This window comes from Bos indicus x Bos taurus, chromosome 15 (genome assembly GCF_003369695.1).
Source record: "Bos indicus x Bos taurus breed Angus x Brahman F1 hybrid chromosome 15, Bos_hybrid_MaternalHap_v2.0, whole genome shotgun sequence".
Taxonomy (NCBI): domain Eukaryota; kingdom Metazoa; phylum Chordata; class Mammalia; order Artiodactyla; family Bovidae; genus Bos; species Bos indicus x Bos taurus.
This window is the reverse complement of record NC_040090.1, coordinates 8,733,880-8,761,457: the sequence shown is the minus strand read 5'-3', so window position 1 is coordinate 8,761,457 and position 27,578 is coordinate 8,733,880. Positions and strand designations below refer to the sequence as shown.

The window sequence follows — 27,578 nt, the reverse complement described above, 5'->3', positions numbered from 1 at the left end:
CGTTGCACCACGACAAGCCTCTCACAGCCGGGAGAGCGACACCCGCCTGTCTTATCCTGGTAGCTGAGCCATGGCGGACCTCGGTGTGCATCTGTTGGGAATAATTGTGTGAATAGATGTGAGGCTTTGGACAAGTGACTCGGCCTCTCTGAGTGGCAGGAAAGTAAGGGGCCACCTTTTCTCCAGCGTCGAAGGGAAGAGTACCGCATGGAGGTGTTTCAGAGTGCTGAGGTCAGGGCTGGTCCATGGCGGCTGCAGTCTCTCTGGGCAGATGGTGCCTCCAAGTGGCTCTGAACCATCCTGGGAGTTGGGGTGCGGCTCTGAGCTGTCTCACTGGGGGGGATGGAGGCAAGTTCTGCCTGCATGGGTGCCTGTGGGGTGTCACCCATGGCTGGCATTGGGCTTCCTCTGAGCAGAGCCTGGGGCCAGAAGGGCGGAGGGTGAGCCCTGTGAGCGGGTGCGTGCAGACCCCTGCATTCCTCTAGGTCGCTCACAGCCAGCTGGGTAGCTCCCTCCCTCATTTTTCTTGTCATTTCCCCGTGCCTGTCTTTCATCTAGGCTCCGGGAGGCGAGGTGACTCACCCAGGTTCCCACAGGTGTGGAGCATGATTCCAGGCCTCACCCACCGCCTTCTGAGGGCCCCCTCCAGCTCCTCACTGTGGGTTTCAAAAGTGGGGCAGGTGCCTGGGGCAGAGGCAGATCAAGGGCCCCTGGAGGTCTCCTGCATGGCAGGAGCCCGCATTCTGGTATGCTCCCTTGGTGGGCAGCTCTGACGGTAGGCTCTCTGCAGGGGGACTCCGGGGATGCCGGGGTCCATCCCAGGATCTGCCGTAGATCTGCTGGGTGGCCCTGAGTAAGCTGCTGCCCTTCTCTGGGCCTGGGCGTACAGCCCTGTGAAGTGGGACCATAGGGCTCACTGCTGTTCTGCCCTTCCCTTTTAGGGGTATGGTTTATGCCTTAGCACCCAGACTGGCATTTTCTCAACCCCTTTTGAAGACACTAGGCTACTGGGGACTCTCAGCCTTGCCAGTTGGGGGACAACTGGACTTGGAATCAAGGACCAGGTTCTGGTCCCAGACAGTCCTGGGACTGTGAGACGCACATGGCAGGGCGGGGTGGGGCTTGCCAAGGAACTCCACTGGCTGCACTCCCCCGGGTGGGCCCTGGGAAACGGGTTCGGCAGACAGCACCCCCGCATGGGAGGCAAGCACTGATTCTGGAGGCTGCAAGATCTGGGTTTGAATACAAGCTTTCCCACTCACCTCTGGCCACCCACTTGGCCTTTCTGAGCCTCAGTTTCCTCACTGGTGAAACAGGAGGTGACGTGGTCCCCCTAAGTTGAGGTTAGGATGACATGCAGGCATGTCTCCCCAGCTACCTGCTGACACTTAGTTGGTTCCCCAGTGGCATGCACGGATCTGTTGAAGGGTTGGAAAATTGGGGGGAGGGGGGTCAGAGAAAGTTCCGGAAGCCTCTGGAGGCTGAGTCCAGAAATAGAAGACCCCAGAGGCAGAGGCTGCTGAGGGCCAGGCTGGCCTCCGCCAGCCCCCAGGAGGCCACAGTGAGCTGGCAGCGGGGGCCTCCCCTCCCTCCCGGGGCTGCTGGCTGCATAAATTACTCGGCAGCCTCTGGGCTAATTTTACCTTCTTGGTTTTCATGAATCATTTCCCATCCGGGGGCGTGTGCGAGGAATGGAAACGGCTCTGCCAGCTGGGTGCCCGGGCGCCAGCCACAGCGAGGCGCCTGTGCGGAGCCCTGCCTGCGTGCTCAGAAGCAAGGACTGGACACCCTGGAATCCCCCAAAGGGCCCCCGAGGGCCGGCTCCTTCCAGCTGTGTCCCTGTGCCTTTGGGTTATGATTTTGCAGGCCTTGGAGCTGAAACTTGGGCTGAATCTAAATGAATTTAGAATCACATGATTGTACTGTGATGGACATTTGGGTCTATTTTGACCCTTAGCGGTGGAGTGATTCAGCAGAGAGACCCCTGTGACCTGCTGGGGTGCTTCTCTGTGGCCCAGCTCTGGAAGTTTGCAGGAATTTTCATAGTCACAGAATACCAGAGCTGGTCGGCTCTGGCTGAAAGTCCAGCCTAACCACCTTGGGTAAACTGAGGCTCAGAAAGAGGAAGGAATTTAGCTCAGGAAAGTGACTTGTGGAAGAAGTCAGGCTAATGGCTGTTTACTGACTGCTCACCATTTTGCTCACAACACCTCTCTTTGAGTATTATTATCCCCATTTTATGGAGGGGTAACTGGAGGCCCAGAAGGTGAAATAAACTCCCCAGACGGCACAGCTGTATGTGGTAGAGCCATAGTTTGTGAGCCCGAGTTTTTCCTGACTTCTACACCAAGCTGCCTCTTGGAGTGGGTTTATAAGCTCACTGTGAGTGCTCCTGGAAAGCCCCAGCTCACCCTCGCGTTTTCTTCTTCCCTTCACCAAATGTGTATTGAGCCCCTGCTGAGAGCCGTTCTGGGCCATTTCCTGGGTGCAGCCAGGCTGGACAGAGGCTGGCGCCGGTGAGGCCCCTCCCCAGCACCCCATCTCACCCGAGGCTGAGTTCCCAGAGGACAGCGTCTACACAGCACTTTGGTCTCTGCCACACACTCAGCGGCCCAGCCCAGGCAGGAGGGACACGGGTCCGCCGGAGGTGTGGAAAGTAAGTGCCCTGCCCATTTGGCCACCAGCACCCAGCCCTGGCAAATTGTTGCCATGTGGGACCCCCTGCCTGGCGTTGCGAACGCTTCCGATTTTCCAGAGAAGCTGCACATCCGTGTTTTCACACGAAATCTTCTGTTTCTTTAGAGCTGGCACCCAAAGCAAAAATAAAAATTGGAAGAAAGTCAGCCATCCGTTTGTAAGCTGTGGATCCATACTTCTGCTGCCTCTCTCTAAGCCTGTCTCTGGTTAGAGCAAGGTCTTGTTCTAATCATTCCTCAGGGGCCACCTTTCTGAGGAGGTCCCTTCACTCCCTGCCATGGAAGACCCTACCCCACCTGCAATTGCCGTTTATCACCCTCAGCACTGGACTGCCACCCTGGAGTGGTGGAGAGGGGCGTGGGCTTTGACCTGGAGAGTCTCTAGATAGTTGCTTTACATCCTTGTTCAAGCTACTTAACTTCCTGAGCCTCCATTTTTTTAAATTTGAAAAAACAAGTACAGTAAAATTGAACTCAGAAGATTGTTGAAAGGAGTAAATACAATCAGACAGAAACCCCAGTTAAGCAGAATTAGGCAAAAGTGGAATTTATGGACCTAGCAAAGTGAGAAGTTCACGCGTGTCCACAGCTTCAGGCACAGTTGGGTCCAGGGCTCACACAGCGTCATCAGGACTCGGCCTGTCTGGCTGACTCTGCTTTCTTCTGTACTGGCTCCACTCACAGGCAGGCTGCTGGACTCGGTGGCACAGTGGCTGGCTGCCAGCAGATCAGTGCTTATGTTCTATTCTTTCAGCGCCTCCTCTTCCCAGCAGGTTCCTCCAAAGCCCCCAGACTGCAGCTCTTGATTAGCTGGGCCCTTTTCCCTTCCCTGCACCGTTCACTCTGCTGGGCAGATACATCTGCTGTGGATCAGTCCTCGGGCCAATCAATCAGAGTGAAGCATTTCAAAAAGGGGGCTCTCCTTTTAGAAAAGGACACCCGGGGGCTTGGTGCCAGAAGGGGGAATGGATGCCAGCAGGGAAGCCTACAGACATTCTTCCCGGGCTGCAAGCCTCATGAGGGCAGGGACCTAGTTCAGCCCGGGTTCCCAGCACCTAGGACAGTGCCTGGCACTCCACAGCATGCAAAGGTCAGGAGTGAATGAATGGATCTCCTCCACAGCACGTGTAGGACCCCAGGCACAGCCTGGCATCAGCCACATCCATACCCCTCCTGCTCCTTCCTGGAAAACCAGGATGAAGGTCTTGCATCCTTGGTCCTTGCGATGTTTACCCCTGTGGAGTGTAAGTGCCTCCTCAGTGTGGAGCTTGTCAGCCCAGCCCAGGAAGCCCCAGAACACCGGTTGGTGCAACTTGACATACAGTCATTATAATAATTAGTAATCGCAGCACCTGCCTTCACAGGTGTGCTCTGAAATCAGCTCACTCTTTATTTACTTCTTTACTGTCTGTGTCCGGATCATTTATGCTTTTTACCATTGCAAGCTTGAGCTGCTGCTAGAGACTCAGTTTCCTCAAGGGTAAGACAGGGATAGAATCCACCCTGCAGGATTGCGGAGAGGGTTAAGTGAGATTAAAAAAACGTGGAGCTCCTGGGCAAAGTGCTGGCACAATGGAGGTGCTCGAGAAGAGCCAGGTTCCCTTTGAATCCCCTCAAATCCAGGTCCTAGTGTGTGAATAAACCCACATGTGTAAGCCGTTTCATGGGAATGTGGGAAGATAGTTAATTCTTCACAAGTGGCCACTAATGGTGCACTCATACACATAAATCACACCTGTACACATATTCAGTTAGGAAAGAACCCTGATCTCTTGGCATAGAGGCTACATGTGGCCAAGACTCCGTGGATCAGCCAGACAATTTATTACCCCCAGCACAAGAATCAGCAGACTCATCAGCACGGTGGCACCAGTTATTCTGCCCCCAGGTCTCACGGGGCAATATAATGGGCCCAGGTGGGCATTGTAGGTTACGCAGCACTGGAAGGACTCAGGGCTGAGGACTTGGCACCTTTTGTAGCCAGCAGTAATCAAGTCAGTTCCCCTTCTCTGGGGAGCGAGCAGTTGTGTGGTATTTGTGCTGTGTTGCCACGACTGGCTTAGTTACCTCTGTGACTAGCTACGGAAACGGCTTAGGGTGTGAGGGTGGTGTGGGCTTACAGTATGACAGACTCCGCAGGGGATGCTCAGGGCCCACGGTGGACCGCCCCTCCCATCACACACACACACACACACACACACACACACACACACAAGCCTTACTTGTCCCAGGCCATCACACACACACACACACACACACACACACACACAAGCCTTACTTGTCCCAGGCCATCTCTCACACACACACACACACACACACACACACACACAAGCCTTACTTGTCCCAGGCCATCACACACACACACACACACACACACACACGCCTTACTTGTCCCAGGCCATCACACACACACACACACACACACACACACACACGCCTTACTTGTCCCAGGCCATCACACACACACCCACACACACACCCACACACACGCCTTACTTGTCCCAGGCCATCACACACACACACACACACACACACAAGCCTTACTTGTCCCAGGATGGAAGGGTGGCCTGGCTACCTGGTTCCCTGTTAGAGGTATCCGTGCGTGCTCAGGGATGATATACACCATGGCTTCCAGCCTCTGGCAATGTAGATTAGTGCTTCTCAGACTCCACTGGGCATACAGGTCACTTGGGGAGCCCCCTGTTTTAAAGCAGACTCTGATTTGGGAGGTCTGGGGGTGGAGTCCCGGACTCCGCATTTCAAACAAGCGCCAGGTAATGGCCCTACTGCAGGTCTGTGGACCACACCTGGAGAAGGAGGGATTTAGGTGACTTGTGAGGTGTCTTGTAATTCTGAAATTCTGGGCAGAATTGGGTAAATAAACTGGGTAAGTGAACAGCCAGAGAATGGCAGGGCGAGACGGAATAGGGAGGAAAGGAGGGAGCAGAAGGGGACGGCAGGAGAAGTAAAGGCTGGGGTCAGGCCCACCGGGCCCCGCTGGCCCTGCAGCCCGCTCTCTCCACAGTCTTTCCCCCTCCCTGGTCTCGTGGTGCAGACAGTGGTGCCCCTTTCCTTTCAGCCAGAACAGCACATGGTGTTTCATCAGGGTCCTACCCGGTGGTGTAGAGGCTTTAGGGATCGGTGGAGGAGTGTAGCGGCGAGGATGCCAAGGACACCACCGTGGAGAGGGGCAGGGAGAACAGAGCTGGGGGAGGGGCTGCCACGCGCAGGCTGTGTGGTGGTGGGTTTGCATCTCCCAGAGTCTTACTCTGGGAGGTCTTGAGCAAGTCACTGCCTCTGGGCCTCCATTTCCTCGTCTAGAAAGGAGGGCTTTGGGCCGGGTTTCCCTGGTGGCTCAGATGGTCAAGAATCTGCCTGCAGTGCAGGAGACCTGGGTTCGGTCCCTGAGTGGGGAAGATCCCCTGGAGAAGGGAATGGCTACCCACTCCAGTATTCTGCCCTGGAGAATTCCATGGACAAAGGAGCCTGGTGGGCTACAATTCATAGAATCCGAGAAGAGTTGAACAGGACTGAGTGACTAACACTTTTGAAGCCTGGGTGCATCCTTTCAGCTCTGACAATCCGTAGGAGGCAGTGAGATGTGAGAGCCAGCACTGGCTCTTAAGAGCCACAGGTGGGACCTAGGGGCAGATTGCTTACAGACTCTCTGCCTTCTGCATTAGCATCATAGAGGTAAGGAGCTGGGGACACCAGAGGACACGTTGGGTCTCCAGCATCTGTCTGCCGCCCAGCCAGCAATCAATGCAGAACATTAAATGGATGTACATATCCAGGCCTTTGCCCATCAAGACCTTGCCTTCCTCCCACTTTGGCCCCTGGTGGCTCAGCCCAGAGGCCCTATGCTGTTTGTAGCCTGACCCCCCGCCGCACGCACACCCCCTTCTCCCCCAGCCTTATTTGGCTGTGGTTGACTTGGTGCTTGGAATCCTGGGGCCAACTGGGTCTCAGGGAATGGACTTCAGGGTCCCCTTCCATGGGGACAGAGGGGGTCAGAAGGAGTCCCCCACCCCTGTCCACCCTCTGTCTATCAGCAGATACCGCCTCCCGTTCTGCACCACTTGCTGCCATGCTGGAAGTGGCGGGGGTTAGGGCAGCCTGGGACTAATTTTTTAGGCTATAAATACTGATATGTACTCTGAAACATTTTACTATGCAGAAAAGATAGAAGAATATAATAAACTTCCATGCGTCTGTCAGCCAGCCTCAACAGTTAGTAACTCTTAGGCATTACTAGGGCTTCCCTGGTGGCTCAGCAGTAAAGAATCCACTTGCAATGCAGGAGACCTGGGTTCAATCCTTGGGTCAGGAAGATCCCCTGGTGGAGGGCATGACAACCTACTCTAGTATTCTTGCCTGAAAAAATTCCATGGACAGAGGAGCCTGGTGGGTTACAGTCCGCCCCATGGGGTCACAAGCAGTCGGACAGGACTGAGTGACTAAGCATGCACGCATACGTTACTGAGCTATTTTTTTAAGTTAGAAATGCATGGATCTGGTGTACAACTCAGAAGTAAGTCCCGTTCCCCGCTTGAGCCCTCAGTCTCAGGAGCAGTGGCTGTCATAGCCTAGAGCCATTCTGTGCATGCATGAGCACAGATAAATGCATATGCTCTCCTAATTTTATTAAAATGGGGCATGTTTATTTTATAAAACACACATTAATGTAGCTTTCTCATTTTGTATCAGACCCCATTCTGGGTAGATAACAAATATTAATTCATTTAATCCTCATAGTGCTATTAATATCCTCAGGCACAGAGAGGTTAAGGAACTCCTATGACATCACGCTCATTTAGACTGAAGGCAGGAGGAGAAGGGGACGACAGAGGATGAGATGGTTGGATGGCACCACCAACTCAATGGACATGAGGTTGAGTTAACTCCAGGAGTTGGTGATGGACAGGGAAGCCTGGCATGCTGCAGTCCATGGGGTCACAAAGATTCAGACATGACTGAGTGACTGAACTGAACTGATGACATCACACAGGGGTTGACCTCATTGGGAGTTAAACCTGGGCAGCTTGGTCTCAACCACCATTTTTTTTTTACTGCCTCTCAAATTATATATATAGTCTTCTTTACCTCGGGATTTTGTTTTCACTACGAATTATGTAATCCATCCAACAAATGTGTGCTTAACTTTGCACTAGGCATTCTTCTAGTGGCAGGGGATATAACAATGAACAAAACAGACACACATCTCTGACCTTCTGGATTTTACATTCTAGTCAGGGAGACAGCCAGCCAGTAATAGAGATAAGTACTGCATATATTTGATGGTGAATGGTGCTCTGGAGGAAAATGAAGCAAGGAAAGAGGGGTAGAAAGCGTAAGGGAACCGCAATTTTATACAAGCGACCGGAGAATGTGATATTGAGTGAAGGGCTGAGCCCTGCGGGTCCCTGGGGGGAAGAGCATGCCAGGCAGAGGGAACAGCCTGTGCAAAAGCTTGAGACGAAATGTGCCTTGCCGCAGGCTGTGCAGGGCAGCCTTTGGGGCTGTGGTGAGAGTGAAGTGGCCTGGGAGGAGATGAGGTCCAGAGTGAGTTGGGGGTGGGTACCGATTGGGTCTGGCTGGCATGCCCCTGAGGAGCTTTGCTGTTTGCTCCGTGTGAGATGGGGCTCCAAGGAGGGTTTTGAGTGGGGGACCATTTGATCTGACTTAGGTGGTCACAGGTTCATCCGGCTGTGGGGTGGAGAATGGACAGTAGGGGCGGAGTGGAAGCAGGGGGTGGAGTTTGTTCCATTGCTTCCTCCTTTGAAGAAACTGCCTGTAGCGTGGATACACTCTCATTTACTTAACCAACCTCCAGATGGACACAGTGGTTGGTCCTTGCCATTCCAGACAGTGCTGCAATGAATACCCTTACCCATGTGTCTTGGAGAAATTCTGAGAAGTGGAATTGCAAGACCAAAGGTCATGGGTATTTTTTGAAAGGTCCCCAGTGCCAAATTGCCTTCCCTAGAGGTCCAGTTTATGCTCCCAGCAGCAGTGCATTAGAGAGAGCTCAGGTTAGAGCATCCGGTAAGATCTTGGGCTTGGCGTGCTAAGTTGCTTCAGTCAATTCCAATGCTATGCGACCCCATGGACTGTACCCTGTCAGGCTTCTCGGTCCAGGGGATTTCCCAGGCAGGAATACTGGAGTGGGTTGCCATGCTCTCCTCCAGGAGATCTTTCTGACCCAGGGACGGAATGACGTCTCTTACGTCTCCTGCTTTGGCAGGTGGGTTCTTTACCTCTAGTGCCACGTGGGAAACTTAGGGAGAGGGTGGCTGGGGGTGCCAGCCTGATTGGACCTGCGGATGGGGGTGGAGCCTGTACCTTTGGTGGGACAGGGTACCAGTGAGGATGGCCAGGGCTGCAGGTAACAGAGACCCCATCCTAGTCAGGCTTGAGTGAAAACATGTGACGGGAAGTGCAGAAGTAGGGGAGATTTTAGGACCATTTGATTTAATACCTTAACCAGGTTGATTGAAGTCTCCACCTCAGGGATGCTTTCCAATACCAAACAAACCACGCTCTGTCCTCTGATTCTTTGGCACCAAGTGAAACGAACGATCCAGAATAAACACAGAATCCCACAGGTTGGGGACCCACTCCCTCATGATTGTCCCCACTCCGAATGCCACTTGCAATTCCTGGGCCACCCATGCAATACTTATGACCAACATAAATCAGGGATTTCCACGACCTCCTCCCCAGATGCTGTAACTCCCAAGAACAATTTGCAGAACTCAGGAAGGTGCTTTACTTACTATTTTTGGTTTACTGTAAAGGATACAACTCAGGAAGAGCCAAATGGAAGAGCAAGGCATGGGGAGAGGGGTGTGGAGCCTCCATGCCCTCCAGGCATGCCACCCTCCCAGCACCTGGTGTGGTCACCAACCAGGAGGCTCTCTGAATCATAAGGATTTTTGTAGGGGACTTCCCTGGCGGTCCAGTAGTTAAGATCTCACTTCCCAACGCAGGGGTTGTAGGTTCAGTCACCAGTCAGGGAGCTAGGATCCCACATGCCTCATGGCCAAAAAAACCAAAACATAGAAATAATATTGTAACAAATTCAATGAAGAGTTTAAAAGTGGTCCACATAAAAACATCTTTAAAAAATAGAATTTTTATAGAGTTCGATCTTTGCCTCCTCTTACCCTTCTCCCCGATCCCTACATCGGTGGATGGGACTGAAAGTTATGACTCGAGTTTCTTGGTCTTTCTGGTGATCAGCCCCATCTTAAGTCCATCAAGGGACCCCATTCTATGTTACCTCATTAGCATCGACTCAGGTGTGATAGCAAGGGGCTCCTTGTGACTAACAAGACACTCTTAGTGGGAAATGCCAAGGGTTTTAGGAGCTCAGGTCTTTAAGACAAAGACCAAATATGTTTATTACTATACCACACCTCTCCACTGCTTGCTGTGCTAGCTTCATCCTAGGGGGAATTCCTGTTGGGGTCTTCTGCAGGATGTGCCTGCCATTTGCAATAATGGCTTCGTGCTTTCTCCAGAGGGTAGGACAGTCATTCCCATGAGGGAGGTGCAGCATCTGAGCAAAATCTGGTTTCATTAGTGGGAGGAGAGGGGGATCCAGGTACGCCACCAACAGTAAGAAGCCAGCTCATTAAATAGGTGCCATCCTTCACCAGCTTCTCCACTTGACTCATGAACCTTGACACTGTTTCTTCCAACTCCTTATCAAAGTCTTACCATGAAGGAGTCAACATATTACCTCCAAAAGATTCTTCAGGAGGAACCACCTTGGGAGTACGTGTTCCACAGCCCCCAACCAGCTGCACCGCTGGTGCTCAGTGAAAACTGATGTGTAGATAAAGTCCTGAAGCCAGATCTGTTGTGACTGAGACAGGAGCCTCGACTGGCTGGACCTCAGTTCCCCCAGTTGCAAAATCAGAGGCTGGATGGGGTTAGAGGTCTCCCCTTGGGAACTCCTTGCCCTGAGAGCCCCTGCAGAGTTTTTTCTTTGTTTTTATCAACATATAGAAAAGTAAAAGTGTGACAATGTATTTTCACAAACTTAGAAAATGGGACCAATACTCAGATAGGACCAGTCCTCAGATAGACATAGGGCGTGACAAGCATCCTAGAACTGCCTTTCTTGGCTCTTTCTAATTGTTTGCAAGGATAACCAGTTACACCTTTAACCACCATAGTTTTGACTATTTTTAAATTTTATATAAATCGAGCCGCAAAGCATGCACTCTCTGGGGTCACGTTTCTTTCTAAGCATCATGACTCATCTACTCTACAGTGTGCAGTTGTGGCCCAGTTTCATTTCTGCATAGTATTCTATCCACCAAGCTAGTTTTTGAACATAGAGAAGTATAATGAAAATCGCATGGCTCTGTGTAATCAGCAGGACAAGTGACTGAACCGCGTTAGATTTCTTTGCTTTTGCTTAGAATGATAGCAATGAACCTATGTGTTCACCCAAGTTCTCACATAACCTATAAGAACATTAGGAAAAGGAATGAATTATTACAGAGTCCATGCAATATGTTTCATGGACAAAACCTTTCAAATGGGAATATAGAAATTAAAACAGAGGTGCTTTGTGGTAACAATATTGGGGCCTTTACTGCTCAGTTGGGCGATGGATCGATTCATTGATCCAGTGTGTATCAAGTGGCACATATATGACACTTAGATGCCTATCTTTAATCTAGATTCCTCCTTCCTCCCAAAAAGTTGGTTGTGCATGCTTGAGTGCTAAGTCACTTCAGTCGTGTCTGACTCTTTTCGACACCATGGACCGTAGCCTGCCAGGCTCCTCTGTCCATGGGATTCTCCAGGCAAGAGTACTGGAGTGGGTTGCCATGCCCTCCTCCAGGGGATCTTCCCAACCCAGGGACTGAACCTGGGTCTCTTAGGTGTCCAGCGTTGCAGACAGGCTCTTTACCACTAGCACCGCTGGAAGCCCTAAATAGTTGGTTAGGTCCCAGCATCTAATGACAAGTGGATAAAGATAGAAGAACATTAGTTATCATCTTCTCTGGCAGTTTCTCAACTAAATGAGTAAAAAGAGTTCTTTTACAATTTTTTTTAAGTGATGTAGGCAAAAAAGAATGAAAACTCTTTAACGTAAGATCCGAAACTAATCACTAATGATATCCCAAAATATATCCTCCCAGACCTGTGTTGCAAATCCGTATAGCTAAATACACATTTTACATGCAATTGTTTTGTATCTATCTTTTTGCAACTTTCATTTAAAAAATAGACTTTATTTTTTAGACTAATTTTACGTTCACTGGAAAATCGAGCAGAAAGTGGAGAGTTTTCCTACGCTCCCTGCCCCCCACCCCCTTCCCCACTGTGGACAGCAGTGTCAGTCTTAGGACTAGCCCAGACTCCAAGAGTTGGAAGTGTTTTGGGACCCATCAGTCCTCAGCTACGTGGCTGGTCCAGGGGCCACCCCAGCAGGCATTCAACTGTTGGTTATACAGTTAAACCCAGAGGCATGTACATTTGTTACGACTGCTGAACCCACACTGACATCATTATCATGCAGAGGCCACAGTTTACATTAAGGCTCACCGGTTTATGCATTCTGTGGGTTTGGACAAATGGATAATGACATGTATCCACCATTATAGTATCGTCCAGGGTGGTTTCACTGCCTTAAAAATCCTCTGTGCTCTACTTATTCACCCCTCCCACCCTCCAACCCCTGGCAACCACGGATCTTTTTGCTGTCTCCATAGTTTTGCCTTTTCCAGAATGTCGTAAGTTGGAATCATACAAGATGTAGCTTTTTCCGACTCGCTTCTTTTACTTCATAACTTTCATTTTTCTTTTAACAGTATATTGAGCATGTGTTTCCATGTCAATAAGTATTCTTCTCAAGCGTTGTTAGTTGCTAATATTCCCTTGTATGTTGTCTATTAACTTCTGTGTTTGAGGTTTAAGTTATTTCCTTTTTTTTTTTTTACTACTAAAAATAGTGTTGCAGAGGACAGCCTTGTGGGTAAATCTTTGCACACAGCTTAATCATGTCCTTTAGGTAAATTATTCGATTTGAGATTGCTCCTACAAAGGTTTTGCTCGTTTCAAGGCACTGCCAAATTGCCCTGCAGAAAGGGTACATCAGTTTCTATTCCAGCTGCTAGAGTATGTGGGGTATTTCCCCATATACTTGCCAACTCTGACTGGTATTGAGATTTTTAACCTTTGCCAGTTTAATAAAGGAGAGATGGTATTTATTTGTTTTAATTTATATTTATTTGAGTATTAAAGTTTTGTGGTTTTCCATAAAGCATACTGGCCATTTGTCTTTTTTTTTTCTTTCTTTTACAACTTTTCCATTTTTTTCTATTGGAATAATCATCTTTATAGCATAGGTTTATTAAAAGTGTTTTTCTATTAAGGGTATTGACTGCTTGTAAAGGCCTTCTTTTAATGTCAAAAAAGGTCACCAACATCACCACCTAATGTGCTGTGGCTGGTTTTTTTTGTTTTTTTTTTTCGTTTAGTCGTTAAGTCATGTCCAACTCTTTGGGACTCCATGGACTGTAGCCCACCAGTCTCCTCCGTCCATGGGATTTTCCAGGCAAGAATACTGGAGTGGGTTGCCATTTCCTTCTCCAGGGGATCTTCCTGACCCAGGGATCAAACCCGCGGCTCCAGCTGCATCTTCTGCATTGCAGGCAGATTCTTTACTGCCGAACTACTGGGGAAGCCCCATACCTAATGTGTGCTACACTTTTAAAATAATGAATAAAATGGATAAGAAGAATATGTATAGAGTACTTATTTCTATGCCAGGCACTGTGCTGTGTAAAACAGCCCTGTGAGATAGGATCTGATATCTGTCCCATTGGACAGATGCGGAAACAGGCAGGAGTGGGTAGGGAATTTTCTCAAGGTTACACAGCTTGTGAATGGCTGTGCTGGTATCAACTGAGTAACAGCACATGTAGTGGCAGAGCTTCTGTGAGTCAATAACACTTTTAAATAAATTTACCTTTTGTTCGTCACAAAAGTATCTACATATTAATACATTTGCAAATTCATCTGATGTATAGGCGCTAGGTGTATAATTTATTTTTTCTATAGGCAGTGCTTGCTGGACATATACATCCAACAACTCCCTGTAATAATTTCATGCTTTTTCCTGCTTACCCCCCACGGTCTACGATTAAGAACCATGTCAGACCTTTTATTTTTCAGGAGGAGGAAACTGAGACTCAGGGCCAAGCAGGACCTCGCTCAGGGACCCCTAAAAAGTTTATGGCACAGTCAGGACTGAGACCCAGGGCTTGGGACCCAGCCCATGTCACTGTGTGACTCGGGTAGCCCCCTTACTACACGTCCCTTTGTCATCAGAGGAGACAATGCAGGATGCTTCGGGGGTGCGAGGCCCGCCAGATTCTCATGGTGCCAGCCTCTAGGGTACCCCAGTGGGTACAGACTCCCAGTCCCTCTGGCCACACTTGCTGCTGGGCATTCCAGGCCCTTGGCATCCTGCCAAGGGTGAAAACGGAGCTGCAGGCTCCTGAGCTGCATTCTGTCCCCTCCTCTTGGGCCTGCATCTCATTGCTGGGTTTGCAACATGCCTAATCTCCGCGTGTGCAGACTCCGAGGAGCCAGCTGAGAGGGAGCATTGCCAGCAGCTTGGGAGTCCTCCACGAGGCCTGCCGACCACCCCTCCCCCAGGTCCCTCCCCAGGCAAGCAGAGCCAGAACAATCCGAAGAAACGGTTGCTGGAGCTTCACCTGGCTCCGGCCTTACAGTGCCTGCCGACATGGACCAGTGAAGGACGTACGCCTGTGCTTTCCCTCTCTTCCCAAGGAGGTCCATTCAGTCCTGTCATATCCCATCTTCTCCCTCCCTGCCCCCATGGCCCTTGTTACAGATACAGAGGATTGTAATACATGTGAGTCACATAAGTGAGGCTTGATTCCGCTTCTCCCGGGAGCTGGACCCCTCCAAGAACGAGGAGAACGCAATTGTGTAGTTAGTCAATAGGTATCAGTAGTGAGTGTTATGTAACCCGTTGTGTTTCCCTTTTGCCTTTGCTGCCAGGAGGCTCAGAACTGAATGGAAAACTAGATCACCAACCATCTTACAACAGATTCTGGGTATAACTAGCATCATTCCTTCTCCACGAGGTCTCTGGTTGTTCAGTTGTCCTGCTGAGTATGGATTTATGTTATAAATCATCACAATTTTTTTAAAAAAAAGAATGGGATGAAGGTGGGATATAAATGAAAAATAAGACCTGAAAGGAAGTGGTCCATAGACATCTCACTTTGAGATTCAAATGAATGCTTTTCTCATAAAAGGATGGTCTCTGCAGGGCCATTTCAGACTTACAGAAGTGTCTGTGGGCCATTTCCCTCCATCTCTCTCTTGGTCTCTCTCTCTTTCTTTCCATCTTTTTTTCTCTGATTTCCTCTCCTCTCCCTCTTCCCCTCCAGCCTTCATTCTCTTACTATTGCCTACTTCTCCCTCCTTTCCTTTCCCCCTTTGTCTCTATAACCTCCCTCCCCTGTCTCCTCCCTCTTCCTGCTCACTCCCTTGCCTCTGTCAGCCAGTTTACTGTTCAGTTCAGTTCAGTTCAGTTCAGTGGCTCAGCCACTCAGTCCTGTCCGACTCTTTGCGACCCCATGAATCACAGCACGCCAGGCCTCCCTGTCCATTACCAACTCCCGGAGTTCACTCAAACTCACATCCATCGAGTCAGTGATGCCATCCAGCCATCTCATCCTCTGTCGTCCCCTTTTCCTCCTGTCCCCAATCCCTCCCAGCATCAGAGTCTTTTCCAATGAGTCAACTCTTTGCATGAGGTGGCCAAAGTACTGGACTTTCAGCTTTAGCATCATTCCTTTCAAAGAACACCCAGGGCTGGTCTCCTTCAGAATGGACTGCTTGGATCTCCTTGCAGTCCAAGGGACTCTCGAGTCTTTTCCAACACCACAGTTCAAAAGCATCAATTCTTCGGGGCTCAGCTTTCTTCACAGTCCAACTCTCACATCCATACATGACCACTGGAAAAACCATAGCCTTGACTAGACGAACCTTTGTTGGCAAAGTAATGTCTCTGCTTTTGAATATGCCACCTAGGTTGGTCATAACTTTCCTTCCAAGGAGTAAGCGTCTTTTAATTTCATGGCTGCAGTCACCATCTGCAGTGATTTTGGAGCCCAAAAAGATAAAGTCTGACACTGTTTCCACTGTTTCCCCATTTCCCATGAAGTGATGGGACCAGATGCTATGATCTTCGTTTTCTGAATGTTGAGCTTTAAGCCAACTTTTTCACTCTCCACTTTCACTTTCATCAAGAGGCTTTGTAGTTCCTCTTCACTTTCTGCCATAAGTGTGGTGTCATCTGCATATCTGAGGTGATTTATATTTCTCCTGGCAATCTTGATTCCAGCTTGTGCTTCTCCCAGCCCAGTGTTTCTCATGATGTACTCTGCATAGAAGTTAGATAAGCAGGATGACAATATACAGCCTTGACGTACTCCTTTTCCTATTTGGAACCAGTCTGTTGTTCCATGTCCAGTTCTAACTGTTGCTTCCTGACCTGCATACAGATTTCTCAAGAGACAGGTCAGGTGGTCTGGTATCGCCATCTCTTTAAAAGAATTTTCCAGTTTATTGTGATCCACACAGTCAAAGGGTGTGGCATAGTCAATAAAGCAGAAATAGATGTTTTTCTGGAACTCTCTTGCTTTTTCCATGATCCAGCGGATGTTGGCAATTTGATCTCTGGTTCCTGTGCCTTTTCTAAAACTAGCTTAAACATCTGGAAGTTCACTGTTCACATATTGCTGAAGCCTGGCTTGGAGAATTTTGAGCATTACTTTACTAGCGTGAGACAGTGCCAAAGAATGCTCAAACTACTGAACAATTGCACTCATCTCACACACTAGTAAAGTAATGCTCAAAATTCTCCAAGCCAGGCTTCAGCAATATGTGAACCGTGAACTTGCTGATGTTCAAGCTGGTTTTAGAAAAGGCAGAGGAACCAAAGATCAAATTGCCAACATCCTCTGGATCATGGAAAAAACAAGAGAGTTCCAGAAAAACATCTATTTCTGCTTTATTGACTATGCCAAAGCCTTTGACTGTGTGGATCACAATAAACTGTGGAAAATTCTTCAAGAGATGGGAATACCAGACCACCTGATCTGCCTCTTGAGAAATTTGTATGCAGGTCGGGAAGCAACAGTTAGAACTGGACATGGAACAACAGACTGGTTCCAAATAGGAAAAGGAGTACGTCAAGGCTGTATATTGTCACCCTGCTTATTTAACTTATATGCAGAGTACATCATGAGAAACCCTGGGCTGGAAGAAACACAAACTGGAATCAAGATTGCCAGGAGAAATATAAATCACCTCAGATATGCAGATGACACCACACTTATGGCAGAAAGTGAAGAGGAACTACAAAGCCTCTTGATGAAAGTGAAAGTGGAGAGTGAAAAAGTTGGCTTAAAGCTCAACATTCAGAAAACGAAGATCATGGCATCTGGTCCCATCATTTCATGGGAAATAGATGGGGAAACAGTGGAAACAGTGTCAGACTTTATTTTTCTGGGCTCCAAAATCACTGCAGATGGTGACTGCAGCCATGAAATTAAAAGACGCTAACTCCTTGAAAGGAAAGTTATGACCAACCTAGATAGCATATTCAAAAGCAGAGACATTACTTTGCCAACAAAGGTTCATCTAGTCAAGGCTATGGTTTTTCCAGTGGTCATGTATGGATGTGAGAGTTGGACTGTGAAGAAGGCTGAGCACTGAAAAATTGATGCTTTTGAACTGTGGTGTTAGAGAAGACTCTTGAGAGTCCCTTGGACTGCAAGGAGATCCAACCAGACCATTCTGAAGGTAGATCAGTACTGGGTGTCCTTGGGAAGGAATGATGTTAAAGCTGAAAGTCCAGTACTTTGGCCACCTCATGCAAAGACTTGACTCATTGGAAAAGACTCTGATGCTGGGAGGGATTGGGGGCAGGAGGAAAAAGGGAGGACAAAGGATGAGATGGCTGGATGGCATCATTGACTCGATAGACATGAGTCTGGGTGAACTCCGGGAGTTGGTGATGGACAGGGAGGCCTGGCGTGCTGCGATTCATGGGGTCGCAGAGTCGGACATGACTGAGCGACTGATCTGATCTGATCTGATTACTAGCGTGTGAGATGAGTGCAATTGTGCAGAAGTTTGAGCATTCTTTGGCATTGCCTTTCTTTGGGATTGGAATGAAAACTGACCTTTTCCAGTCCTGTGGCCACTGCTGTTTTCCAAATTTGCTGGCATATTGAGTGCCACACTTTCACAGCATCATCTTTCAGGATTTTAAATAGCTCAACTGGAATTCCATCACTTCCACTAGCTTTGTTCGTAGTGATGTTTTCTAAGGCCCACTTGACTTCACATTCCAGGATGTCTGGCTCTAGGTGAGTGATCACACCATCGTGATTATCTTGGTCGTGAACATCTTTTTTGTACAGCTCTTCTGTGTATTCCTGCCACCTCTTCTTAATATCTTCTGCTTCTGTTAGGTCCATACCATTTCTCTCCTTTATCGAGCCCATCTTTGCATGAAATGTTCCCTTGGTATCTCTAATTTTCTTGAAGAGATCTCTAGTCTTTCCCATTCTGTTGTTTTCCTCTATTTCTTTGCATTGATTGCTGAGGAAGGCTTTCTTATCTCTTCTTGCTATTCTTTGGAACTCTGCATTCAGATGCTTATATCTTTCCTTTTCTCCTTTGCTTTTCACTTCTCTTCTTTTCACAGCTATATGTAAGGCCTCCCCAGACAGCCATTTTGCTTTTTTGCATTCCTTTTCCATGGGGATGGTCTCGATCCCTGTCTCCTGTATAATGTCATGAACCTCCGTCCATAGTTCATCAGGCAGTCTATCTATCAGATCTAGGCCCTTAAATCTATTTCTCACTTCCACTATATAATTCTAAGGGATTTGATTTAGGTCATACCTGAATGGTCTAGTGGTTTTCCCTTCTTTCTTCAATTTCAGTCTGAATTTGGCTCATGAGTGGCTCATGATCTGAGCCACAGTCAGCTTCCAGTCTTGTTTTTGTTGACTGTATAGAGCTTTTCCATCTTTGGCTGCAAAGAATATAATCAATCTGATTTCGGTGTTGACCATCTGGTGATGTCCATGTGTAGAGTCTTCTCTTGTGTTGTTGGAAGAGGGTGTTTGTTATGACCAGTGCGTTCTCTTGGCAAAATTCTATTAGCCTTTGCCCTGCTTCATTCTGTATTCCAAGGCCAAATTTGCCTGTTACTCCAGGTTTTTCTTGATTTCCTACTTTTGCATTCCAGTCCCCTATAATGAAAAGGACATCTTTTTTGGGTGTTAGTTCTAAAAGGTCTTGTAGGTCTTCATAGAACTGTTCAACTTCAGCTTCTTCAGCATTACTGGTTGGGGCATAGACTTGGATTACTGTGATATTGAATGGTTTGCCTTGGAAACGAACAGAGATGATTCTGTCCTTTTTGAGATTGCATCCAAGTACTGCATTTCAGACTCTTTTGTTGACCATGATGGCTACTCCATTTCTTCTAAGGTATTCCTGCCCACAGTTGTAGATATAATGGTCATCTGATTTAAATTCACCCATTTCAGTCCATTTTAGTTTGGTGATTCCTAGAATGTCGACGTTCACTCTTGCCATCTCCTGTTTGACCACTTCCAATTTGCCTTGATTCATGGACCTAACATTCCAGGTTCCTATGCAATATTGCTCTTTACAGCATCGGACCTTGCTTCTATCACCAGTCACATCCACAGCTGGGTATTGTTTTTGCTTTGTCTCCATCCCTTCATTCTTTCTGGAGTTATTTCTCCACTGATCTCCAGTAGCATATTGGGCACCTACTGACCTGGGGGGTTTCTCTTTCAGTATCCTATCATTTTGCCTTTTCATACTGTTCATGGGGTTCTCAAGACAAGAATACTGAAGTGGTTTGCCATTCCCTTCTCCAGTGGACCACATTCTGTCAGACCTCTCCACCATGACCCACCCGTCTTGGGTGGTCCCACAGGGCATGGCTTAGTTTCATTGAGTTAGACAAAGCTGTGGTCCTAGTGTGATTAGATTGACTAGTTTTCTATGAGTATGGTTTCAGTGTGTCTGCCCTCTGATGCCCTCTTGCAACACCCGCCGTCTTACTTGGGGTTCTCTTACCTTGAATGAGGGGAATCTCCTCACTGCCACCCCTCTTGACCTTGAATGTGGAGTAGCTGGAGTTTACTGTTAACATCTCTTATAAACCCTCAGCACTTGGCTCTTTCCAGGGCCCTGACCCCGTCTTTGTCTCATTGATTTCTCTGGGCAATTTTGATTATTTCCATTTTGCCAAGGAAGACACTCGGAGAAGGCAGTGGCACCCCACTCCAATACTCTTGCCTGGAAAATCCCATGGATGGAGGAGCCTGGTAGGCTGCAGTCCATGGGGTCGCTGAGAGTCAGACATGACTGAGCAACTTCACTTTCACTTTTCACTTTCATGCATTGGAGAAGGAAATGGCAACCCACTCCAGTGTTCTTGCCTGGAGAATCCCAGGGATGGGGGAGCCTGGTGGGCTGCCATCCATGGGGTTGCACAGAGTCGGACACGACTGAAGTGACTTAGCAGCAGCAAGGAAGACACTAAGGCCTAGGGCGTTGAAGTCACGTGCCTGTGGTCGCACAGTTTGTGCTTTACACTTATCAAATCCAAGCTCCAGGCCTCAGGAATCTAATTCCCTCACACTCTCACTTTCCCTCACTGCCTCTAGATACCAGCCTCACCCACCTTGTCTAGTAGAGGTCATGAGAAAGTGCCCCAAGAAGAGGGTTCAAAACAATATCCCACCCACCCTGTCACCCCCTTGACATCTCTTATAGGGTTGAGATTCTCAATGGGGACCAAAGGACATATTAGTGGAGGTAGGGTGAGTTATGACATGGTTCATTTGTCCATTTATTCCCTAGACAAATATTTATTGAGAATACGCTGTGTTGCTAGGCCAGGCTGAGACCAGGTAAGGAAAGCCAGTGTAAAATTTAAGGAGGCACTCAGTCTCAGGTACCAATCCTGCAAGTACATGACCCTGAGAATGAGAGCTTCCTTAACATCTATTTTCTAGTGTCTTGCTTGTCTTTCACTTATTTCTGCTGGGATGTCAGACACTGTTACAAATGCTGACCATTCAGTGGTGAGCAAAAAGGCCTGCACTCTGCCCTTGGCGAGCTTCTAATCTATTATGGGAAACAGATATCAATCAAACAATCATGTTAAAAAGAGACTGTTCTAAGGATGACAGGGGCCATGAGTAAAGGGACATAGGGCTAGAGAGGATATTATGGGGGGTGGCAGTGAGAGCTGAAGGATGGGTAGGAGTTTTCCAGGTGAAATGCAGATGGAATACAAAGCAAATTCACAGGCTCCCTGGCAAGGTGGAGCATGGGGTACAGGTGGAGGATGCCGTACAGGTGTAGCCGGGGGTGGGCCGAGGGGCTAGAACAGGAGAGCTCAATGCAAAATGGTCCCCACCAGTCAGTTCCTAATAGAGTGCTAGAGTTTGCAAATGACTGATTTAAATCCAATCCAATGGAGAGAATTCAAGGCCACTCCTTCATGACATCACTCATACCCACCTGCCCAACGAGCTTTCTACAGTTGATGTGCAGAGATGGTGACCATATCCCTCCAATTTCGTCTCCGTCCATTTAACACAGAGATGTTTGTGATAGAACCTAATACTTGCCACATTTTCCCAATGAAGAAATGGGAGCACAGAGAAGTTAGAAAACCCACTGTCTTAGCTCAGGCTGTTATAACAAAATGTCATAAACTGGTGTCTTAAACAGCAAACATTTATTTCTCACAGTTCAGGAGGCTGGGAAGTCCAAGATCTAGGTGCTGGCTCATTTGGTTCCTGGTGAAGGCTCTCTTCTTGGCTTGCAGACAGTTACCTTCCCACTGCCCTTACCTGGTGCAGAGAGAGAGAAGGAGGGAGCGAGAGGAAGAGCACTCTGGTGTCTCTTCCTCTTCTTAAAGGGCACCACCCCTATTAGATTGGGGCCCCATCCATATGATCTCATTTAAACTTATCACCTCCTTACAGGCCCTCTCTCCAAATATAGGCACGTTGAAGAACATTGAGTCCTTAACACCTGCTCAGGGTCCCACAGCCAGTCACAGGGGTTTGAACACAGGCAGCAGAGAAGGCAATGGCACCCCACTCCAGTACTCTTGCCTGGAAAATCCCATAGATGGAGGAGCCTGGTAGGCTGCAGTCCATGGGGTCACTAAGAGTCGGGCACGGCTGAGCGACTTCACTTTCAGTTTCATGCATTGGAGAAGGAAATGGCAACCCACTCCAGTGTTCTTGCCTGGAGAATCCCAGGGACGGGAGCCTGCCGTCTATGGGGTCGCACAGAGTCGGACACGACTGAAGTGACTTAGCAGCAGCAGCAGCGGTGGATGCTGGGGGCCCAGACTCCTAAACTCTAGACTAACTGGCTCAGAATGTGTTGTGTGTGCATGTTGTCCATCCAGTTGAGAAGTGAGCCTCAGAGCAGGGGTATTCAGGGATCCCTTGAAATTGCATTGGGTTCACCCTGCAGTCCAGAACCCACCTGGGATTGGTGATTTCAATGATCCTTCTGGAAGAATGGGCTGAGGTTGTGGCATAGAAGTGAACCAGTCCAGACAAGACGTTTACCTTTGGGGGTCCTCCTGTTTCCAATGAACTCAGAGGAGGCCCCAGGCTCCAGTGAGGACGTCACCACGAATGGCTTGTGTGACCTTGGGCGAGTCACTTGACACACTTCCAGCCCCAGGTTCCTGCCTCGGTGACCACCGCCCCACCTCCCCCCACAACCCCTGCCACCATCACTGGCGGCTGGGGGCCATTTGGTTGGCCAGCCAAGATCCTGGCGTGAGGCCCTTCGCAGATGCGGGTCGCCACCCGATGCCGCGCAGGTGGGGAAGGGGCGGGCTTGCGGTGCGTGGCTGGCAACTTGAGTGTCGGCGGCGTCGCTCTGGCCGCGCCGTAGGCCGTGCAGAGTGGGCTGCGGAGGCTGGGGGTGGGGGGACCCGCGGCGGGCCACGAGGCGCTCTCGTCCTCCCCAGACGCCCCGCCGGGCGCCCCCCAGCCCGCGTGGGGGCCGAGCCCCGCGGGAGGGGCTGGAATCCCTCCCAGGCGGGGAGTGGCGGGGGGGGGCCCTCCCGAGCGCCCGCTTCCTCCCTCTCCCCGCGCGCCCCCCTCCCGGCCGCCAGCCAGCTACGTGCCCCCGGGGCCGGCAAGAAGCCACATGCCCCCGCAAGGAATGCCGGGCCCGGCGGGCGGGCGGGGGGCGGGCGCCGGGCAGGGCCGGGCCGGCCCGGGAGCGCCCCGCCGCGAAGGTTGGTGAGAGGCGGCGGAGGGCGAGCCCGCGCCCTTCCCGGTCCCCAACGCCGCCCCTGCGCCCGGCCGGTGCGCCGCGCGGGCCAAATCGCAGCGTCTCACACTTTCCCCGCCGGACCCGTTGGTGGGACGACCCGCGAGCTCCGGGGGCGGGGGTGCCCGGGGGACCGGGGGTGGTGGGGGGAGGCTGGGGCGGGGCGGTTCGGCCGAACCCGGGCCGCCCGCGCCCCCCTCCCCGCGGCCCCCCTCCAACACGTCCCCGCCGGCTCGGAGAAGGGGGCAGGCCGGCACGTCTCCCCACACCCCTCCCCGCTGCCGGCGGCTTTGGGGCCCCGGTGGGGAGCAGGGGGCTGATTAGCAGAGGAGCAGGGGTGTGGCCAGCGGGGCCCCGGGTAGTGAGTCACACACGCTGCTCGCCCAGTCCCGGGGCCGAGCGCGCTCTCAGCCCGAGCTGAGCGCTGCCCTGACCCGAAGAGTGTCCCCGGGCTTGGCATGAGGACCCTGGGGTGCCAAGGGAGGGGCTGAAGCCCAGCGCGGTGGTGGAGGAGGGCGGTAAGCTACGGGCTAGGGAGACTCCCCTAGAGAGAGCTGGGTGGGGCTTGGAGTCAGGGCCGCCCACGCGGGGACCCCCCCCCCCCCAAACCAGGCCCCGCCTGTACCTGCTCTGAGCTGGCAAAGCGTGCCTGGCTGCATTCCCTGGCAGCCCTGGGTGAGGGGCTCTGCAGCCAGGCGCTCAGGGCCCATTTCATCTGCCTGCCCCGCTTTGGCCCCCACTGGACTTGAGCGGATCCCCCCCCCTGTTTCCCCACGCTGCAAAGTTTTGTGCGGAGGCTCCTATGGGTCCCTCATACCCTTTGCTCTCTGGGCTTGGGGTCCAGGCTGTGCTTCGAAGCCCTGCCTCCTGGCCTGAGCTCCTCCCGGCCCCTGACCCCATGGGGCTGGTGGCTCCAGTCGTCCCCAGGACCAGCCCGGGGTAGAAATGGCATTTCCTCTTGGCCCGGCTACAGCTGTTTTTGTTGTCTGTGTTCTCAAGCGCTTCCTCTAGGGATGGCAGGGAGGGTAACCAGACTCCATGGGACCCCCGCTTGCCCTCTCGCCACTCACCCCTCTTCCCCTGTCTCTTTGATCCTTTTCCTGCGCTCCTCCCGCCTTCGCGCCCCCAGGACAGAATGACTGAGAACATGAAGGAGTGCTTGGCACAGACCAAGGCGGCGGTGGGGGAGATGGTGACAGTGGTGAAGACGGAGGTCTGCTCTCCGCTCCGGGACCAGGAGTGTGGCCAGCCCTGGTGAGGCCCCAGTGTGGGGACAGGCGAGGGAGAGGGGGGCATTGCCCGGCTGCGTTGATTGGAGACCCTGGGAAGAGAGCTCTCTCTTGCCCTCCTCTGGGCAACTCCTAGGACCAGGGGTGGGCACGGGCTCTAGAAAAACCCAAGCAGTGACCCAAGAAGGCCTGAACCCAGGTCTCAGGACCCCTGTCTTTCTACTATCTGCTGCATCAGACGAGCAGGCTGCCTGGGGTTCCTCTACCTGCCCCGTCCTTGTGGCCTTTGGGCCAAGTTCTTGGCTTCTCTGCCCACCAGCCTCTCACTCTGATGGCTTTGTTTTTTCTCTACTGGCCCCTGTCCTGGCCAGCTCTAGGAGATCAGACCCCTCGGTCATGGAAGTGGAGCCCAGGAAACTGAAGGGAAAACGTGACCTCATCATGCCCAAAAGCTTCCAGCAAGTGGACTTCTGGTGTAAGTGGAGCTTGGGGCTATTCCTGACCATGCTGACCATCACCCCCACCCCCACCCCATCTCTGCTTAGGGGATTTGCAGAGGCAACTCTGACGATAGGCACTCACCTATTGTGTACATAAGACACAGGTCCAGGCCTCAGTGAATCCTCACCCTTACCGCTGAGCTGTCTATTATTTGGTCCCATTCTCCAGGGGAGGACACTGGTAGGTTTGGTGAGGGTTAAGGATCTCCTGGCTCAGCTCCCCCGGCTCACAGATGCACACCCATCTGACTCCAGTCATAGGCTTTCTTCTGTTGTTTCAAATTTGAAACAAAGGGGGCTAGTGGCTTCCTTGGCATTGACAGGTGTGCCCCTTGAGTCGCCAGGGAGGCGGGTGGGGTATCGCTACTGAAGATGCAGGGGCCTGTGGCTCTGGGGGTGGAGCCAGGGCTGGGACTCGTGAGTCTCACGCTGTGTGCTTGCCACTGGTCTACACTGTGCTCAGGGTGGGTTTCTCATCAGCCCCTCAGCCACCTCATGGGGCTCTCTCCCTCTGCAACAACTGAAGCGCTCTTTCCTCTTTCCATCCCTGCAGTCTGTGAGTCCTGCCAGGAGTACTTTGTGGATGAGTGCCCGAACCACGGTCCCCCAGTGTTTGTGTCTGACACACCGGTGCCCGTGGGCATCCCAGACCGGGCCGCCCTCACCATCCCCCAGGGCATGGAGGTGGTCAAGGAAGCCAGTGGGGAGAATGACGTGCGTTGCATAAATGAGGTCATCCCCAAGGGCCGCATCTTCGGCCCCTATGAGGGGCAGATCTCCACCCAGGACAAATCAGCTGGCTTCTTCTCGTGGCTGGTGAGTGTCTCCTGGGCTGTGCCTCGGTAAAGGGTGCCGCGAACATGGAAGGAAACCAGCAGGGGGAGCCATATGCTGGCCCAGCCTGGTCCCAGAGCTTTTCTGCCATCACTGCTGGACAAGTTGATGATGGATCTTGCTGTCCCTTTGCCCCTGTGACCCTTGGTGGCTGAGGGCCATTCGGAGGAGCCGCCTCTGTCAGTAGTCTGCAGAATCGTCAGTGGAGCGATTTCTCCCTGAATCCTCCAGTGTGTTTCTGGAGGACCATTGTATGACATTTACAAAGGGTTTCCCCAAGCCCTCCTCTGGAGTGGATGACCTGGGGCTGGGGGCTGTGGGGATGCAGAGCATGACATTCAGCTAAAAAAGCAGTAAAATCCAGAGCTGGAGGTAAAGCCTCCAACAAGACAGGCACAGTCTCTGCCCTCAGTGAGTGGACCGTCTGGTGGGGGGAGCGGGCAGTGAACAAATACATTCACATATGACAGTTGCGGCTTAAGAGAGAATACAAGATGCTCTAGGGAGACAGCAGCATTCACAGTGCTCTGGAATTTGGGGCCTGGAGCCCGCGTTCGTTATGTCAGCCAGGTTTGCTAGTTACTATCTAATGTGACCTTGGACCAGTCATTGAACCTCTCTGCGACAGGATAATCGTAACTGATGGTGAAGATGAAATGCGTCGACGCTGCAAAGTTCTTAGAATCGTGCTCGCCTCTAGCAAGCGTGCAATGAATATCAGCTATTGCTGTTATTGTTCTTGGCCTACTTAAGGGGTTTGGGCAAGAGTTCCTTTGATCTGAGACTTAAAGAATGAGTAGCAGTTAGTCACAGGGGGATGAAAAATTGCTCCCTGTAGACAGAAGAGCTGAGAGAGAGGGACCCCAGGAAGTCTGGTAGGACAGCAGCAGTGAGCCTGAGAGGCAGAGAGGCAAGAATCAGCCGGGGAGGGAGATGGGGCCAGATCACGCTGTGTTCTATAGACCGTGAAAGTACGCCCTTCATCTTGCGGGCCAGGTAAGCCATCGGAACATTTCAGACAGAAGTGTGACCTGGAAGGTTGCAGAATGGAGAAGTGGGATTCTGGGTCAAAGGCTGGAGTGGAGATTCACATAAGGAAAGATAGCAGCTTAAATTCAGGTGCTAGAGGTGGGGACATTTGAGAGAGATTTAAAGAGGAAAATTCCTAAGATTTGTTGATGGACAGGATGTAAAGATGAAGAAGAGGGATTTTCAGATTTGAAAAGGAATTTCAGGCATCAAACTTGGACAGAGATCAGGGGGACATGGGACAAGTAGGAAAATCATTCCTTAACCATTTATGAGGGTCTCCTTTGTTCCAAGTACTGGGCTGACTCTGGGGACACAATGGTGAACCAGATCAGACATGAGTGCTGCCCTCATAGAGTTTACTGTGGGAAGATGAACTAAAGAATAAGATAAGTAAATGTAAAATGATGACTCTGAAAGGTAATGAAGAGACAGGGAGGCTAGGAGAAAAGTGATCAACAAAGGGATTTGATGTGGCCAGAAGTCAGGTAAGGCTTCCTAATAGCTGAGCTGTGATTGAAGGAAGAGAATTCCTACCGAGTGACGATCATGAGGACTGTCAGGATGGACGGGGCAGTATGAGCAACAGTCCTGTGGCAAGAGAGACCGTGGCGTGTGTGCCCACCTGGAAGGCCACTGCGCTTGGAGTGCCGAAAACCCAGGGATCTGGAAGAGACAGACGTGGCCATGTAGGTCCCAGCAGGCCAGACTGGGACTTCTGTTCTCCATTTTAAGAACAATGAGGAACTTTCATTTATGTTTTAAAAAGGTGAGTTTGACTGCAGGCTGGAGAACTGATGGGGTAGGGGCATTGGTCAAGAATGGACATCCAGGGGACTTCCCTGGTGGTC

At 50.8% G+C, this 27,578-nt stretch overlaps 1 protein-coding gene and 1 long non-coding RNA gene across 6 annotated transcripts in view; one reads left to right on the top strand and one right to left on the bottom strand.

Annotated features, from left to right (window-relative positions):
* PRDM11 (PR/SET domain 11) overlaps positions 1-27,578 on the top strand; it is a 96,231-nt gene that overhangs the window by 16,410 nt on the left and 52,243 nt on the right. For 3 of the 5 annotated variants that reach the window (XM_027562586.1, XM_027562583.1, XM_027562584.1), the window contains exons 2-4: positions 24,265-24,389; positions 24,736-24,839; positions 25,418-25,680. In XM_027562586.1, the coding sequence (XP_027418387.1) occupies positions 24,271-24,389; positions 24,736-24,839; positions 25,418-25,680 (486 nt within the window). In that variant the 5' untranslated portion in view covers positions 24,265-24,270. Of the gene's footprint in view, positions 1-23,356; positions 23,654-24,264; positions 24,390-24,735; positions 24,840-25,417; positions 25,681-27,578 lie in introns of those variants that run through there. The other 2 variants (XM_027562582.1, XM_027562587.1) reach the window with 2 other exon arrangements.
* On the bottom strand, positions 21,551-22,983 carry LOC113905378. The gene is made up of 2 exons (XR_003514653.1): positions 22,332-22,983; positions 21,551-21,682 (listed from the first exon to the last, which is right to left on the bottom strand). It is a non-coding gene; the product is annotated as an uncharacterized LOC113905378 (long non-coding RNA).